Source organism: Apteryx rowi, unplaced genomic scaffold, assembly GCF_003343035.1.
Source record: "Apteryx rowi isolate R43461 unplaced genomic scaffold, aptRow1 scaffold_103, whole genome shotgun sequence".
NCBI classification, from domain to species: Eukaryota; Metazoa; Chordata; class Aves; order Apterygiformes; family Apterygidae; genus Apteryx; species Apteryx rowi.
The window spans coordinates 1191508-1208580 of NW_020447231.1; the positions used below are offsets into that span (position 1 = coordinate 1191508).

The 17073-nt window shown below is 43.2% G+C and overlaps 3 protein-coding genes across 4 annotated transcripts in view; 1 reads left to right on the top strand and 2 right to left on the bottom strand.

Annotated features, from left to right (window-relative positions):
- Positions 1 to 2940, top strand: part of TBC1D8 (TBC1 domain family member 8) — a 38671-nt gene extending 35731 nt beyond the window's left edge. The window contains exons 18-20 of the mRNA XM_026066364.1: positions 527 to 616; positions 842 to 942; positions 2242 to 2940. Coding sequence (XP_025922149.1) covers positions 527 to 616; positions 842 to 942; positions 2242 to 2700 — 650 coding nt within the window. The 3' untranslated portion in view covers positions 2701 to 2940. The remainder of the gene's footprint in view (positions 1 to 526; positions 617 to 841; positions 943 to 2241) is intronic.
- An 831-nt stretch (positions 2941 to 3771) lies between these two features.
- RPL31 (ribosomal protein L31) lies at positions 3772 to 9159 on the bottom strand. Of its 2 annotated transcripts, XM_026066308.1 has the most exons (5): positions 9080 to 9159; positions 8258 to 8374; positions 6580 to 6705; positions 4423 to 4535; positions 3772 to 3844 (listed from the first exon to the last, which is right to left on the bottom strand). In XM_026066308.1, exons 2-5 carry the CDS (start codon positions 8362 to 8364, stop codon positions 3813 to 3815), a joined length of 378 nt encoding a protein of 125 aa, XP_025922093.1. In that variant the 5' UTR covers positions 8365 to 8374; positions 9080 to 9159; the 3' UTR covers positions 3772 to 3812. The 2 variants fall into 2 exon arrangements, with proteins under 2 accessions (XP_025922093.1, XP_025922102.1); XM_026066317.1 differs by lacking the exon at positions 9080 to 9159 and having other exon boundaries at positions 8258 to 8385.
- Positions 9160 to 13316: 4157 nt separating this feature from the next.
- NPAS2 (neuronal PAS domain protein 2) overlaps positions 13317 to 17073 on the bottom strand; it is a 51986-nt gene continuing 48229 nt past the window's right edge. Inside the window, exons 17-19 of the mRNA XM_026066375.1 lie at positions 16544 to 16668; positions 14700 to 14886; positions 13317 to 13499 (exon numbers count right to left, since the gene is read on the bottom strand). Of these exons, the coding sequence (XP_025922160.1) occupies positions 13317 to 13499; positions 14700 to 14886; positions 16544 to 16668 (495 nt within the window). The remainder of the gene's footprint in view (positions 13500 to 14699; positions 14887 to 16543; positions 16669 to 17073) is intronic.

Genomic DNA, 17073 nt, shown 5'->3' on the forward strand with positions numbered 1-17073 from the left:
CTTACTTCAGCTGGGAGCACATAGGATTTGCATGTGTAATTATGTTCATTGCAGTTTAAAAATCACTACAATCAGAACTTTTGGGGGATGAAATTTTTAGATCTACAATGTTAAGATTCACATCTGCTGCAGCCTGAGATGTTTTGCAGTCAATTATCTGGCTACTTCCAGACAGAATATGAATTGGAAAAACATTTCTGAATGGCTGGTACTCCATTTACATTAGAAAACTCCTTATTGCAGTTTGATCCTGTTTTGCTTATGTGACACAATTTTGTTGTAGCTTCTCTAATGTGCAAAGATCTCTGTTAATGTGCCATTCTTGGCAAACTTCCTACTCTTTCACTGCAGCACCAATCTTATTTTAACATAATTTTACACTATGATTTAATGAAGTACTGTTTAAAGAACACTCACCCTTACCCTATTATTCTGCTTACTGCAACTATGTAAATTTTAAAAGCATAAATAACCATTAGGTAACATTTGAAGGATCAATCACTACATTTCTCACTTTTTTTTATAGCTCTCACAGAAAATGAAAGAGACAGCCAGTCACCATTAAAGAATCCTTTGCTGTCAACTTCAAGACCACTAGTTATTGGAAAATCGAATGGTATGTCTGAAATGGTTCTCTAATGCATGTGCATATGAGCTATCCAGTTTTCCATTTGTTACCCCCATTTGCTTATTTCTACTCTGTGTTTTATTTTGAAATACAAATTTATTGCAGTGGGCTCAAAAATAATAAATACTAACAATAAATAAGATAATAAAAAAAATAATAATTAACAATAATAAATAATAATAAAACTAATTCTTTGTGTCTGTTCCACACAAGGGGATGCAGCAGATTACCAAAAGCAATTGAAGCAGATGCTTAGGGATCTAGCCAAAGAAAAGGATGCTAAAACTGAAAAGGAATTGCCAAAAATGAGCCAGGTATGTATACCAGGGACTGAAGTCGATTTGTAAAGAAGTGGAAAGAACTCAAAAATGATGTGACTAAATGCAACTGTTTAGCTCCTTTTTTTTTTTTTTTTTTTTTGGTGTGTGTGTGTGTTTAGGCTAAGCCTAAATTTAGATTCAGTCTTTTAGATATCTAGGATTGGGCTGTTCTGAACGAGGGAGAAGGTATCATGTTTGCAAGCTCTCTGCTACTTTTCTAGAGGCTCCCCCTGCTCAGACTGGCTGGTGAATAGAAAGAATTTCATGGCATAACAGATTGTTCAAGCTGGAAAAAAGTCCTCCTCCTAAGCCTAGAGCATTCCTGTAAGCTTAGAGAATGCATGTTGCTGTTTTGCCTTTCAGGACCTGTTTTCCACTGAATCAATAACTTTTTTCCCAGTCCATCATTACCTGGGACTTGCCCCAGCTTAGCCAAATGCTGACTAGAACTGTGTAAGACAGCTGAAGGCTCTGTCATCTTACCTTCTTTCCTAAAGCCAGTAGGGCCTTGTTTATGTTGTTGACATACAGAGCCCCCCAGTGTATTATTTCCTGTATTTGTATGTATGGATAGGCAAAGGAAGATGAGAATACACCCAGAATCCCTTTTGTGCTGATGCTGCTCAGTTTTTAAATGGTGACACGTGCCTAATCTTTCAGCTCAGCAGGGCTACGTAGTCTCTCATAAAGCCATCATTCGATTGAACCTCCTGAGGTCCCTTCCAAACTGGATTACTATTATTCATATAAAAATCTAGGACTCACAGATTTCCTAACAGGGTATATAAACAATGTCTTATAGCCTGGCAGACATGTGATGGGTGAGTGAGGGAAGGCGAGAAGGGATTGGGCTGGGAAGAGGTCTGAATGTTGTTATTAGAAGAAAATGAGTTGGGAAGGGATGGAGAAAAAGCTTGCAGGCCTTTAGGTGGCCATTTCTGTCATAATTTACTCTGAATAACAGCCATCCTGTTTTTCTACCAGTAATGGATTGTATCCTTTCACTTGCCCTTTGTTCATCTGTGTGGTCCTAATCTCTTGTTCTAGTTAAGGCAGCAAAATACTTTCTTACTGTTCCCCTTTTGATTTGCAGTACCAAGGTTTGCTGCAATCAGTGGAGGTCAAAATCCTTTTGCTAGCTTTTTTTTTTTTAAGTAGGTAAGATATAAACGAGCATGACTGTACACAGCACTCTGCATTCCTTTGCAGCACTGTGCCTTCTCCTGACTCTTACGGTTACTGTTTTTTGTGGCTGTTCAGTAGCTTCATTTTACAGTTTTTCATGCTTTCCAGAGGGAATTCATTCAATTCTGCAAAACCTTGTATAGCATGTTTCATGAAGATCCAGAGGAGAATGATTTATATCAAGCCATTGCCACTGTGACCACACTGTTACTTCAGATTGGAGAAGTAGGACAAAGAAGCATCAGCCTGGGGAGTGGATCAGATGAATTTACTGAGGACTTGCAGCCCGAGGCTTCTGCTTCAGACCAAGATGCTGTTTTTACTGACACTGTGAAGACCCCTCACAAAGACCCTCAATCTTCACCTGTAACTGAAGGGGACTGGACTGTCTCTTTTGAACATATTTTGGCATCCCTCTTGACTGAACAGTCATTAGTTAATTTCTTTGAAAAACCCTTAGAACTGAAGCCAAAACTTGAGAATGCAAAACTAAATCAATATAGTCTCAAAACAAATGGAATGAGCTGCCAGTCACGAGGTGAACATACAAAACTGAACACACAGTAGTAGCAAACCTGTCAAAATGAAATGCACTGAAATTATGCCAAAGCACATATCATAAGAGGCTTTCAGTTAGCAGTGTACTTTTGATAAACAATTTGTCTGTCTGTGGTTTTCAGTTTAAGAGCTTTAAAAGCTAAAGGGTGTGTAGATTGTTTTGTGCCATTGATTTATTAATTATGTTCTTGTTTTGAATGTAAAAGGAAACATCTGTCTGCAGTGTGAAGATGCTGCAGCCCTCTTCCGTACTGGGAGAGCAGAGGCTGGCTCCATTTCTCTCTCTCTTTTTTTTTTTTTTTTTTTTTAAACAGGGGAAAACACTTCTCAGCTACTGTCTGCAGTTTGTTTGGGTTGCCTTTTTTGCACTAATACTGAAAACTTGTTTCAATGCTGGTAATTGAAACTATTTTAATATATTTGACTGTATCCCAATTTGTATGTCTTGCTGAAATGTTAAGTGTACATGGACTGTGCTTTTAATGTTGGTCTGTGAAAACATGCACTTTTCAATAAACCCTTTTTGTACTAGACTTGCAGTGACAGTATTTCTTAATTGACAGAAGGCAAGTGCCCTTATCCCTACTTCATTAAAACAATTCCCTGAGCTAGTGCATTCCCCATTTAATTCACTGCTCAGAATCCCATCTTTCAGGGTAGCGCACAGACTTACTTGGGAGGAGGCTACTGATTCTACCTAAAAGACCAGCAGGAGACCAAAGCTAGAGAGAAGTTTGCTTTAGCTTCAGGAGAGTAGAGCTATGAAGTATTGATCTAACTTATCAATGCTAGACCATCTTTTGCAAACTTAGCCTTAACTTAAAATCCCTGTGTAATGGCTCTTAATTCCCACAGGAACAAAAAGTGGGACTTTGCCACCCACATAAAACACACTTGCACCTCCTCCTCATTCCACTCACAGATAACAGAAGTGTAAATGATCTTTAATTGAAAAAAATTATACCACTATGTGCAAGCCCCCAATAAGCAAGATTGTTTAAGAGCTCATCACCTGTTCAGCTCAATACTTCATGGAACGAGAGCTTGAAGACGCTGGTCAGCAAGAAACCTTAGTCAGAATAAAGATTGTTTTTACAGTTTTATTGTAATGAAAATCAAGTTTAATTTTCATCCACATTGACTGTCTGTAGACCTGCAAAACAAAAAAATTATATCATCATCTATTACTAGGACAATTCCCTATATATATATATATATATATATATATATATATATATATGCGCAAATCTTCAAAATAAAGTGCACCTGCAGTTTGAAAGCTAGTTTGTTGCTTTACTTCTGAGAGAAGAAAATAGACAGGCAAGTGTTTCAAGAAATATTAAAACACAAAACTTCATGTTAAATCAATTTTGCAAATAAGGTATTTGTCAGCTGATAAGCAGAAAGCCTTAACCTGCTCAAGCTTGTGACATCAGAGAATGTACTTTATATAGGAAAACACGAACCTTAAATCACCCTAACAATTATGATCAGTGTTTCTCATTCATTCAAAATTCATGTGTAACACACCACTAAATTCTGCACTTAGCTTGCTTCATCAGCATTAAAAGCTAGCAACCCTCTCCTCTATAGCAGAGCTAGGTAAGCCAGCAGTCAGACCCCCTCAGCATGCTTCTCATCTGAATTTTGCACTGTAGGAGGAGCAGTCTGACTGCACTACTTGTTCAGAAAAGCATGGCATGGAGGAAGAAAGAGAGCATGCAAACTTACCTTTGAAGGTTGTGACTGGTACATAAGTTACGAGAGTGTACAGCTTGTTTGGTGAATCTTCATCCTCATTGCGTTTTCTGGACAAACGCACACGGATACGGTAAGGAACATTCCTACAATGAAGGTGACATTTATATAGTTTAATTTTCAACACAATATGTATGGAAACACTTCAGTTCACTGTAGAAAAGAAAGTAAAGGTCCTTTGCTCCACGGTTACTACTCCCGCAAATTCTTAAGCTTCATATACTTGCACAAAGACATGATGAGTCAAGTCCATATCTGTCTTAGCATCCTAATAAGAGAGAGTTGTACCGTTTGCCTTAGAGGAGCATCTACCATCTCTCTTTTTAAAAAGTGAGCAGGTAAGAGTTAACTGAGCCCTGAATAAAATGAGGGCCCGTAATCCAGCCAGAGCATCAAAGGTGGAAGTGCACAAGCAGTCCACTACTGATCCTAGGAAAATGCTATGAAAAACATGATCAGCAAAGCAGCTGTTAGTAACATGTATTTTCTACTTGAATAGAAAATACTGAGCAAACAAAAAAAAAATCATCTGTTCTGAAAGCCCGATGCCCCTGTCAGAGCTGAAATGCCCAAGCTGTATGCCAGAAGTCATGTAGGAATTCAGGTCAACATTAGAGCAGTAGAACCAAGGTCTTATTTATGGTCATGCAATCTATCAACATTTCTTCCTCACAAAGCCTGTGGAACAACAACTAAATTACGTAACAGGTTTTGTTCTTACAAGCAAATTGTAGCTTAATTTCCTCCCCTTAGACTGCCCAGAATAAGCTGTTGAGGGAAAGTAAAAAACATTCTGTCCACACCATTTTTAAAGGACCTTCCCACCTCAAATAAGCTTAGGATTTCGGGAAACTCTTGCTCTAAGTACTCTCTTCCATAAAATATGAGAAGGAAATTCCTCCTTGCTCTGCATTCTCAGAGCACACCTACTAAATCACACCCAGCACAAAGCATTTTTGATCACAGTAATTAAGACATGGGAACTTGTTTCAATTCTCCCCCTTCCTCAGTGGAGCTGAAGGCATTTTTACCACTTTGCTTATAGCACTGATCATCACACTAGCTAACATTCTGATCTTTGCCTCCCCTTATCATTCAAGAGGAAGATGTTACAGGTAAACTCACACTGGAAACACAGATGTGGTGATTCCCTGCTCCACAGAATATACTTGTATACATTAATATCAGGACGGAAGTCCTTGTTAGCAGTCTCATTGCTAAACTCTACAGATACAGTGTTATCTGGCTCAATTACTCCCTTCACAGTATTTGAAATGAAACAGCTTAACAGGAATAACAGAGAACCCCAATCCCGAATACCCAATAACTAGTCACGTCTTCCCACTCTGTTAAGAAATGACTGGCTTAAGCACACAGCTCTGGGTCAGGGTTGTGAATACTCAACATGGCTAGACTTAGGCATCTAATTCTTAGAAGACATGGGCTCAAAGTGAGGTCTGTTCATGGGTAACCGGTTCATCATTTATTTCTGCCAATTTACTTTTTGTTACAGTTTAAGAAGTCCCACTCCTCACAGTCACTACCCTTCAGGCCATCTTCAGATGCGTTAAAAGGTAGTTGATTTGACATTTAAGTTTCCTCTCTGCCCCCAAACTACTTATCATTTGTACTTTCAAGACAAGCTTAATGGCCCTGTCAGTTAGTATGCTTACATATGCAACTCTATTCAGACACATTACTCAAATCCCAGGTACCTAGCCTGGGACTTCAGGTATCAGTAAAAAGCTAGGTTCCTAAAAACTGGCTGCTCCAACAGTGAACATTATGCTACCCCAATAGTTTTGTGGCCAAACCCTCATCCCCTCCTTCCTTTTGTTTCTTCTTATCAAAGGAAGAGGAGAGATCTTCCGATTCCAGAGTTTACTGGAGCTTTGCTACAAGTTCAGTGAGGGAGCTCCACAGAACACAAAGGTGAAGGAAAAATTAGCTTTGTTATCAGAAGAAATTGAAACAGCCCCTGCCTTGATTCTACCCACTTATGCATACTGTAAGAAAGGAAATTTTTGCAAAGAAAATGCAAATACAACAAGGATACAAAATTTTCTACCCCTCCAAATACACAGGTGCAAGATCCCTTCTCATCCAATAAGGAAAGTCACAGAAATGTACCTTATTCCTTTAGCCCAGACTGCTTTGTTCAATCTGGTGTCGATGCGAACATCAGGAGTACCCATCTCCTTCATAGCAAATTTTCGGATCTCTTTGAGAGCACGTGGTGCTCGTTTCTTGAAGCCCCTAGGACAAACACAAGAGTAATTCTTTAACTTCAAGAAACTCCCAGCACTGGATACCCGTTGCAGTGTTCAACCAATGTCATTCTCTAAACATACAGTCCAAGAAATTTCGTTCATTGCTCAACAGCCTTAGCTGCATCCATAGTATGATCAGACTTTTACTGTAGTAAATACCTGCCAGCCTTAATGTCTGTCCCTAACAGAAACCACATACAATTATGTGGAATAATTTCAGTAAAATTTTGCAACTCCAAGATCTCACAGGGCTTCGGACTGTTTTCTAGCATCCTGACATTAAAGACTTCTTGCCAGTACCACTGAAGAGAAGTGAGCTTTCACAGATACTCTGAGCAGGCCTACGAGAAACAGTGCAAAACTGAAGGAACTATGTCAGTATTACAATATATGACAAAAGAACAAAACTGGTCCTGTTATTTATAAGTTTCTGCTGACTATTATTTGATAAGTACTTTATGTGCATTATCAGGATTACATTAATACCACCACCGAAACTATTCTTTTGTGAGTACAGCTAGACCCGAGTTATTGATAAGTTTTGCAAGACCACACATTTAGACTAAAAGCCACAGCTGCACTATGAGTGTCTTGCTGTATATATTATACTCACACTGTGGCATGCTACTAGCATCAGGTCTGAGGTCCCACAGCAGATTATATTTAGTTTGTACACTACTTTCGATATTTAGGGCTAGAAATTGGGGGTTGGGGGAGGGGAAGTGATCACAAGTGACAGAAGCATTAAACAAAAAGTATTTCACCACTTATGCCCAAATACAGGGGAGAGCCTTAAAACAGGAATATCAGCATTAAGATTAAAATGAACTGCCACAAACAACAGGCAAAGCCAGAACATCTCCCTTCCATTCAAGGGCCTCCTATCCTTACCCCTGGTTTTAAAATAGCCCGTCTCATCTCTCTCTTACTCTCTTGTAAGCTAACTTTAGCAATTTAGGTACTTGTTTTGCTTTGGATATAGTTTTCTTCCATGTGACTGTAGTCATACACATTTAAAGAGCATCTAAGAGAGACAACAATTTCACAACAAGCCCTCTTCAACACTTTGTCAGATACAAAGTTACTCTTATCTACACAGCACTGACCAATGAATACTGTTTAAGTCAAATCATATCCCAATTTAAACCTCATACGATTCAGCAATAAGCATAGAACCAAATATTTGATTACAACAATATTTAGTTTCTATAAATTAAATACAGTAGACAAAATTTTAACTTCAGATAGGAAAGAATTAGGACTTAGGCACAGAGGTAAATAGCTCTAATATCAAATTAAATCCAAGGACACTCATGAAGGAAACAAGCTTGTTCCTGAAAGCCATTTGCTTGTATAGATCTGTGCAGGTGCAGAGCTGGCCCTTGGGGACACAGCTGTAGAACAAGGGACTAAAACACCACACATCAGAATCAGCTCCAGCAAGGACTGTCATTCACTACAGTTTAAAATCTGCTGAACCCATTTCCAGATGCCACTTTATATAAGGCTAATTTCACTGATGTAAAACAAGAACTTACACTCCATGGATCCGTTTGTGAATGTTGATCGTATATTCCCTAGTTACTACCTCATTGATGGCAGATCGTCCCTTCTTCTTCTCACCACCTTTCTTTGCAGGAGCCATCTGAGCAACACTGAAAAGCATGTGTGCACGTGTCAAACACAAAGCGAACTTCCCGTGGGCTTTTCCCAAGTCACCCTTCCTCCCATTTTCTCTTGCTCACTACAAGTCACACAAATCCCACATTCAGAAGCTAATTAAACGATTACTTGGGTCACATCACCTGCAAATTTAAGTAGTGACTTTTCAGCATTACAAACACATTACTCCCATCTCCCCGTCAGCAACGGGAAACACATCTGACGCTCCCCGCTCACTTCCCAAGGCGACCGGGCTCCCGGCCAGCCCCAAGCGTCCCTAACACTCCCCCTCTGCTGCTTCTATATTTCCAGTTCCCATCTCCCGGGCCACCCGGGAAGGCAGCTCAGCCCGTCCCGAAAAGGAAAGGATGCTGCTACAGCAGAGAGACGCTCTCTGCAGCCTGTGGGCGGCCGGCGGCCCCCCTCCCTCACCAAGGCCCGCGCAGCGCCGCAGGAGCCCCGCAGCGCCCCAGCCCTCCCCGGACCTGCGCCCCGCCCGCCTCGGCGCAGGCCGGGGGGGGGGGGGCGGACCCGAGCCCCATCGAGCGCGGCCCCGCCGGCCCCCGAGAGTAAACGCCCGGTGCCCCGCGCGCAGGGCCGCCCCCCGCGCCGCGCCGCACCGGGGACCCCTCCCGCAGCGGGGTCTGCGCGGCGGATGGAGGCGGATTGCGGAGGCCGCCCCCGGGACAGCCACTCACCCTGCCCGGGCACAGGCCGGAAGGAGCGCGCAGAGGATTGTGGGCGAGAGGAGCCCTTCCGGGTTGCCGCGGGGGCCGACTGCGCCTGCGCGAGCGCTCCCTCCCGACGCACGGCGGGGCCGTCTCGCGATGGCGCGCATGCGCAGCGCTCTCCCCGGGCGCGAGCGGAGCTACGGGCGCTGAGCGGGCCGGGCCGAGGAGGCCGCGGCGGGGCCGCACGGTAGTCGCCGTCGGCAGGCAGGGCCGGCTGCTGCCGGGAAGGAGCCCAGCCGCCTCCCGGCGTCGCTGCGCCTGTCCGACCCGAAGGCCCTGAGCAAGTAGGGGCCGCCCCGCGGCGAGCGCAGGCCCGGGGCCGAGCTGCAACATGGCGGTGCTGCTGGCGTGAAAGCCGCAGTCCGAGGAGGCCGCCGGCGTCTGTAGCGTAGGGCAGCGCCCTCGCCGAGCAGAGGGCCAGCGCTTAGGACCTGCAACAGCCCAGATCCGCTGCCCCCCTCATCGGGGCCGTGCATTTCTTGTTCGCTGGTTGCCGCTGCCAGAAGTGGCAGCCCCCGCAGGCCCTTAAGTACTGTCAGCTGATGGCCAGTGAGATGCTTGGGGCCCTAGCTCAAGCCTAAAGTGGGATTTGTAAACAGAGGGAACTGTCTGTCTTTACAAGTGGGAGCTGCTCTTACATGTGTGCTCTGGACACATATAATCCTGGTGAATACACAAAACACCCTGGCCTGTTTGCTGTCTTGCTATACTTGTGGGACTTGTTGCAGAAAAGGATTCACAACACTTTGGTCTTGAAGGAAGGCGCCCCCTCACAGCTGAGGAACCTGCCTCCTTTCTGTGTTTGATCCCGGTGACTTGGAGCTGCTCCCTACCTACTTGTTATCTTTTAGGAGTCTTTCTTTTAGGCTGTGCATTGCATTGTATAGGAAGCTTGGCTTGAGGACTGTACATCTAGCAGACAGATTGTCTCAGGAATAGAAGTTGCAAATCTGAACAGAGGAAAAACTTAAGTATTCCAGCATAGGGCAGTAGTCTGCAATAACTGCCCTGTCTGGCTGACTGCCTAGAAAAATAATCTAAACTGAATGATTACAGGGAAACAAGCCAGATCTCAGCTATAGTAAACTAGAACAGCACAATTCTGTAAAAGAGGACTGGCATCCATGCACATGCAACAGGGAACAAATGCAGCAATCCAAAACTAGAATGAGTGTACAGAGGAGAAATGAGACAGAGCACGAAAAACTAGATAGTGACGTAAATCTTGTCTCACAAGTGTTTTGTATCTTTCCAAACAATATAATAAGCCAGTTTATTGAAAGCCAACCCCACGCCCTTTACAGCTTCTTGCTCTTAACTACTTACAGTACTGCTGGTTTTAGAAAGATAAGTATTTGCTCTAAGGTTGAGCTTGGTTTGGGCATACTGACTGGAAATCAGGACAGATGTGGGTGCATTATGCCTGTCCCTGACAGTAAAACAATTTCTCAGCAATTTTCTCTTCCTGTGACTTCCATCATAGTAATTGAGATCCATCAAGTGTTACTTCGACAGGTATTTCCTCTGAGATGCTCATGTTCCTTTGTTACTCTTTCCTGCATTAACTTTTTAGCCTACAAACAGACAAATAATGCATTCCCCTCCCCTTTCCCAGAATAAGTCCTTAAAGGAGCAGATGATATTAATGAAGTTAGGCTTCCAACTTAGCTGACCAGCCTCCATTAGGCTTTGTCTATAGTTAATGAAAAGAGCCTCCTTCAGACATCAAGTACAAATACCTGAGTTAGGGTTTAGCTCTCTAATTTTTCATCTGGTGGGGTCACTCTTGCTTCACTGAATGTAAGAACTTGGAGATAAGCAGGCTAACTCAGATAGCTAGTATTGGTGCCTAAAGTTGGAGGTAAAAAGACTTTCTTAGAGACCAGATACTTGCTTCCCTCATCTTCCTTCAATACAATAAAATGAAGGGATTGTGGGGACTGAAATGCCTGTGCACCAATGAGTGCTCCCATCCTGCCTTGCTGCAGAAGCAGCAGGGTCACTTTGCCAGCAGGTCTTTTCCAGGAAGTTGTTAGCTTTTTCGGGTGTTTTTCCGGAACTCATGACAAGTGAAGCTTTTTGTTTTTTTCTGAAAGTTTTACCATTTCCAGCCCCCAGCCCAACTCTCCATTGTTCCTCTATCGCACAGAAACCAGAACTGAACCCATGGGCCCCTGTGGCATGACCCTTGATACAGCAGTGTGGGAAGGCCCCTCACCAGCTGGCTTTGTGCTCCCGTGACACTAATGCTGGCTCAGGCAGCTGCGAGCTGTCCTAGGGGGCTCTGAGGGGCATCTCCTTTGGATCTTGCTGTGGTGAATTAAGTGGTATCCACCCTGCTTCTCTGCTGGAGGTTGCTGCTCCTTCCTGCAACAGAGTCAGCAGAGTGAAAGCAGACCTGTACCTTGGCTGCTCCATCTGGTAGTCAATTTAAATTTAACGTGAAGAAGAGTCTGCACAATGATGCCAAAGTGGGAATGAGACTGTGGTGTGGGCATGTTAGCAACTCCAGCAGATATGTATCACGAAACAACTCAGGACAGTGGCGTCTTAAACACTGAAGCTGTTGCTTAGTGGACGTGGATCACAGCCCTGTTATATCCCGGGTCAAACCACTCTTCAAGCTGCCTGTTGGGCTCTCTGTTTTGTCCTAATCTAAAACTGGCTGGTTGGAAGTACAGGGCTGGCTTGTGGTCTTTAAAGCTTTAAGTGAACTAGGGAGGAACAAGCTGTCTTGGCTAGCAGCTAATATAGCTTCTTAAACTATCATTCTTGTTGTCTGTGATATAACAAAGATCCCATAGAATAGTACATGTTTTTGTTAACTTGGTGCCAAACATCTTGCAAGGCTACAGCTAATATTAAAAATCTGAAGTGAATGACATAGTTGAACAGCCAAAGGAAAATGTGTGCAAGTCCTGCAATAAAGCCTTGTGGCTATTTTATTTTATTCTACAAATAAAGACAACTGTCCATCATTAAATGGAAAAAAATAATAATTTGAATTGTATATAGCATGAAACAGTAGTTTCCTCCACAAAAACATTTCTAGTTCATTAGTTTATTACAAAATATCCACTCACAAAAAAGCACAAGCACAATCTTTATACTTGTGAAATGAGTTGATATTTCATATACAAAATAATTTCCACATAATTCCATATAGTTTTATTTTATATAGAAATAGGTCATTATTACAACAGCTGTACAATACACTACTTTTTATTTAATAATTACATAAAATCTTTCTTAGAAACATACCAACAGAAAACATACAAAAAAAGCAAAAAGTGCATTTCTTTTTTTCCCGCCAAAGGAAAATTCAATCCTAAATGTTATAATGAAAGAGATATGTAATAGTCTGCAGCATCCCGAGTCAATGGGCCAAAACACAGTGCATATTTCTCAGAGATTTGCTGTGGGTGAGTTAGTTCAGTTCGAAGAAGGATCCACGTTGTGTTTTTGGAGAGTTGCATGATTGTGCTTATAATTTGATTCTCCTTTGCAATCGCAATTCACAGAGAAAACAGTCCAGTGTTTTTTTGTTTTTAGTCATGATGAACAGGTAGGGTAAGCTGCATAATACTGTTCAGATTCTAAATCAAGGGTTATGAGCTGTAGAGTATCTTCACCAATGACCGGGCTTTATTCTCCATTGGATGTGCTAATTTGGCCACAAGAACAAGGAAACTTCTCTTTACAGAAAGTGCCTAGGTTTTGTCCTCTGTGCAGTTGTGCAAAATAATAACAATAATCATAATAAAAATAATCTTTTGTTCTCTCCTCAATAGACCTTTGACGCAGTGCTTTTCATACACAAAAGAAGAACTGAAACAGTGAAGGCCAAGTACCTCATGTGTCAATGCACAGTCTTTTGGAATTGCCAGGTCACTTTTAGAGTGACACGCGAAGATTGATCTCCCTCTCCTGTGCACCCATCGATGATGGAGTTTGCACAGGATAGTGTTCCTTTTTATTTTGCTCTGACAGTACCTACTGTACTCACAAGACAGTGCAAACTGAATCCAGCATGCTTTGAATGAGCACTGTCTGTGGCAGTCTGCACTCTGTGGCCTACTTCTGTCACGGAGCTTTGAAACAAATGCTTGTGCAAAAGCCAAAACAGTAAGTACAGAGTCATTCTCCTCTGCCCCATGTGCCCCTTGGTTAAAGCTAATCATGCATTGATTGTGCTGGTGGGACTCTATCGCAGTGGCTGTGGTAAATTTGATGATTCCGATAAGCTATTGCTTCTTCTTGATGTTAGTTGCTGCTGCTGCTGCTGCTGCTGTGTCTGATGATACCCCATATTTCCTTGCTGTGGCGAGTAGGATGGCAGGAGCAAAGAATCGGGTTGCTCATTGTGCAAAGAACTTCCTGTTTGCACCTACAGACAAAATAAAATTCATTGTGTGGTTTGATTCTGTCACAGAAAGAGCTCTTCGTCCTCAATGTACAGGGCACTTAAAAATATTGCCAGCCTGCTGGCTGTTATTTCTGAGGCTGTGTGTTCGGCATGGGATTAGCTTACCTAATAACGAGATGGAGTGGACTTAAGTTGCAGCAAAGAAGTTTACAATTAGGCATTGAGAAAGGTTTTCTAATAGGAATGGGCTGCCTAGGATTTTCAGGTTATCTGTTGCTGAAAAGCCTGTTTAAGAACAGGCTGGACAAACATGTCAGAAATGACACAGATGATAGAAAAGACAGAAATGACTCTGCATCCTAGTGTAGCTCATGAGGTCCCTTCTAGCCCTTTCTTTTTGTGAGTTTACAACTGTAAGTTGTTAATGTGAATTTTGCAGATGCTTTTCTTGGGAATGGAATCTGCCATAGTTATTGAATTAATTCTCAGCTATAATAAGGATTCCAGCACAATAATAGGAGTTTAATCATTTGAGGTTGATGATACTCTTTCAGTGACTCCAGTGGGTTTGTGATTAGGTTTTATAGGCTCAATTCAGCTCCTTCTGAGTTAATACAGAGACATTGCTTTCCTCCCCTCCCCCATCAGTATGTGTTGAATTAGCCAGAAAAAAAAGTATTTTTACATCTTCAGTTCACCTGGCTCTTCCAGGCGATCTGCTCCAATTTATCTTCTTTGCCTTGTGGAGATGAGGAAATATGTTAATTTACTGAAGGGATCCAGATATCTGATCCAGATCTCATTTTATGTTGATGCTGGTAATTAAAAATCATCTTTTCACTTGTAAACTAAGCAAATTTTATACTGAATAAAGAGTACAGAGTAAATCCTAAGGCAGCAATTTTCTGAGTCTAGAAATACACTTTAAATACATCCAGGATAATCTGATTATGTTTCCAGTGTACAAGATTAGTAATTTCCTTTGAAATATTCTGATTGTTCTCACTGCTCCCTTGCTGTATTGCTACCTGCCACTGTATCAGTGTCTTGCACATTTCATATCTTTAAAACGGCCATCTCTGGCATGATCAGGCTCCCCTGAAATTCATGGCAAAGCTTCCAGCAGCTTGCGAGGGCATGAGCAGGCCCCATTCGCGCAGCCCACTTGCCCTGTTACTCTGTGCGTGGGCTGTGTGCGTTGTCCTCCTTGTCCTACCCTACCTGCAGGTAGTGCTGCTGCTGCTGCTGTTGGTGCTGGAGTTGCATAGGTGGCAGAGAGGATGGCTGGGAAGGAGGGGTAGTGGAGAAGCCTTGGTTTAACACTGCTTGTCCCATCAGAACGATTGGAGAGCTGCTGCTGGAAGTCTGCACTTCCAGGCTTGGGAACATTTGTTGGTTTTGAGAATATCTAAGAAAGAAAGAAAGAGGTAAAGCAATCAAGAATAAATGGTTAGAAAAAAAGGCCTTTTCTGAGGATACAGGGGTGGACAGCCCTACTCTTAATAAATCATTCTTAATAAAGGATTCCAATACATAGGCCTGTTAACATGAAAGATGGCATCATTGGCAGTACTTTTCTGCTTAACACTGTGCATGAACATTGGTGATACTGGACTTGGAGGACAGAATATGTCTCACCTCAAGATCCTGACCCCTTTTTAGGTTTACTGAAGATTCTGATTTAGGCTTATCTTCTCTCCAGCCACTGCATTCACATCCCAGGCTCATTAAAGCAAATGGCCTTTGATTTTATATTAATATGCTGAGCTCGGAACTGCAACAGCTGAGAAGTAAATACACCTCCTTTTCTGCTGCCTGTGCTCCCATACCACTGCCTGTGGGGGTGGTAATCTCTTGCAGAAAGATGGGTAGGGTTGATTACTTTTTAAGCTGCTCCTGTACAAATTGCCAAGTATAGTCAGCAATTCCCCTAGCTATGAGCCACATTGTAGGAACAGAAGAAACAGAGGTTCTGCCCTCTGAAGTAAAGGATGGGCCAGAAACAAAATACTGAGCTCCTCTTGCCAGTCTGCTTTTGCACAGCAAAACTTAAATACTTGTTTTTTTGTGGAAGGCTTTGGGCAAAACCACAATGGAGCTGCTGCCAACCCTGCCTAATTCTGTTTATCCTGTAATGGCTGATGAGATCATAGTGTGGTGTGTTTTTGCTATACAGCTGTTCAAAATTAGGGGTCAGACAAAAATGCTAAAATTTCAGTACTTATACTAGGACATGGGCTCCTAGAAGGGTCCTGTGAGTCAAGCAGAATGCATGAATTGGGAGATGTATATTTGAAAATCAGGCCTCTTTGATTTAGATGCTTAAAAGGAGATCTAAAACCCTGTATTTATATTTGAAGTAGAAAATTTTAGCTGAAAGTAATCTTAGAATAGCAATAGTGTTGCTTAAAAAATACTGAATACCTACATTCCTGAGGTACCAGTTTTAAAGTAATGGTATGCAACCAGTTGCCATATTACATTGACAGTTTGCCATTAAGTACAATGAGAAAAAACTGCCAAGAAAAAAAAAAAGCATTTTCTGACTGATGTTTCCTGCTTCCTTCATCCGAGTTTTGAGGAGAGAAACAGCTATAGGAGTTAATTTAGCAGCTTTTCAGGGAGTGCTCAGAGGCAGGGGCCTGTTCGTTCTTTCAGTTTTACTGGTGTAGATTAGGCATAGCTCCACTGCAGTTATACTGGTGTCGCACTGGGCAGAGGGGAAGAGCTCTCTTGGCCCTGGCTGTTTCTGTTGGGTCGCTACTGAATTTCTCGCTCGCATTTGCCTTGGTGGGTCAGCAGTTCCAGCGCTGAAGCGAGCGCTGTGTGAGGGAGGAAAATTCCCCCAGCCTTGGCGTGCTGAAACGCCGCTGGCATATGCTGCATTCCTCTCTGTAACCATTCCTGATGTGACCAGACAGGGCAAGGCTCACCCTGGCACTGGAAGCCAGGCTTAGCACAGTAACACATTCCTGATATTTATAACTGCTTTATCATCTTTCAGTAAAGAAGGCGATTTCCCCTCAAAAGCGCCTTCGGTGTTTTTTCTCTGACAAGCCACGTACTTAGCCTGGGATCCAGCCATGCTGAGGTCTGAAGGGTGTCTTGCGTTACAGGACCCGGGCATCATGGGCTGAATAGGCTGGCTGAGCAGCAGTCTGGTACATGGAAAAAAGCAAAAGTGGCATCGCTGTAACAGCAGGACCACACAAATGACACGTTTCGAAAGCCGAGAAGGGATGCTTTCGCAGGCAGGGCGCCAGCCTGAGAGTGGGAAATCCAACCTCGGCTCCCGGCGGCGACAGACGCATCCCGCAGACCCGCGGGCCTTTGGGGCCGTGCCCCCCATTTCAGCTAATGTGGGTGCCTCCCCCAGGTGCTGGGCCCTGGGATTTCAGGAGGGCGACGTTTCCGCTCCCGCCGGTGTGGGAGCAGCGAGGTGCATATTTGAGCTTGCTGCACATCAGGCGCCTGCTCCCTCTAGGAGGCTCTGCTGCCTCCTAGGGAGGTCCCAGGAGTTTCGCCGCGGCCCGGCCAGCTCCGTCCCCCCACGCAGGGGCCCCGCAGCCTCCCAGCCTGGGCCCTACCTGAGCTG

Coding starts and splice junctions, on each gene's coding strand:
- RPL31 (XM_026066317.1), bottom strand. CDS start 8,385: ATGCTTTTCAGTGTTGCTCAGATGGCTCCTGCAAAGAAAGGTGGTGAG. Junction 6,706..8,257: donor CACAAACGGATCCATGGAGT/GTAAGTTCTTGT, acceptor TGTTTGTCCTAG/GGGCTTCAAGAAACGAGCAC. Junction 3,845..4,422: donor ACCAGTCACAACCTTCAAAG/GTAAGTTTGCAT, acceptor TTTGTTTTGCAG/GTCTACAGACAGTCAATGTG.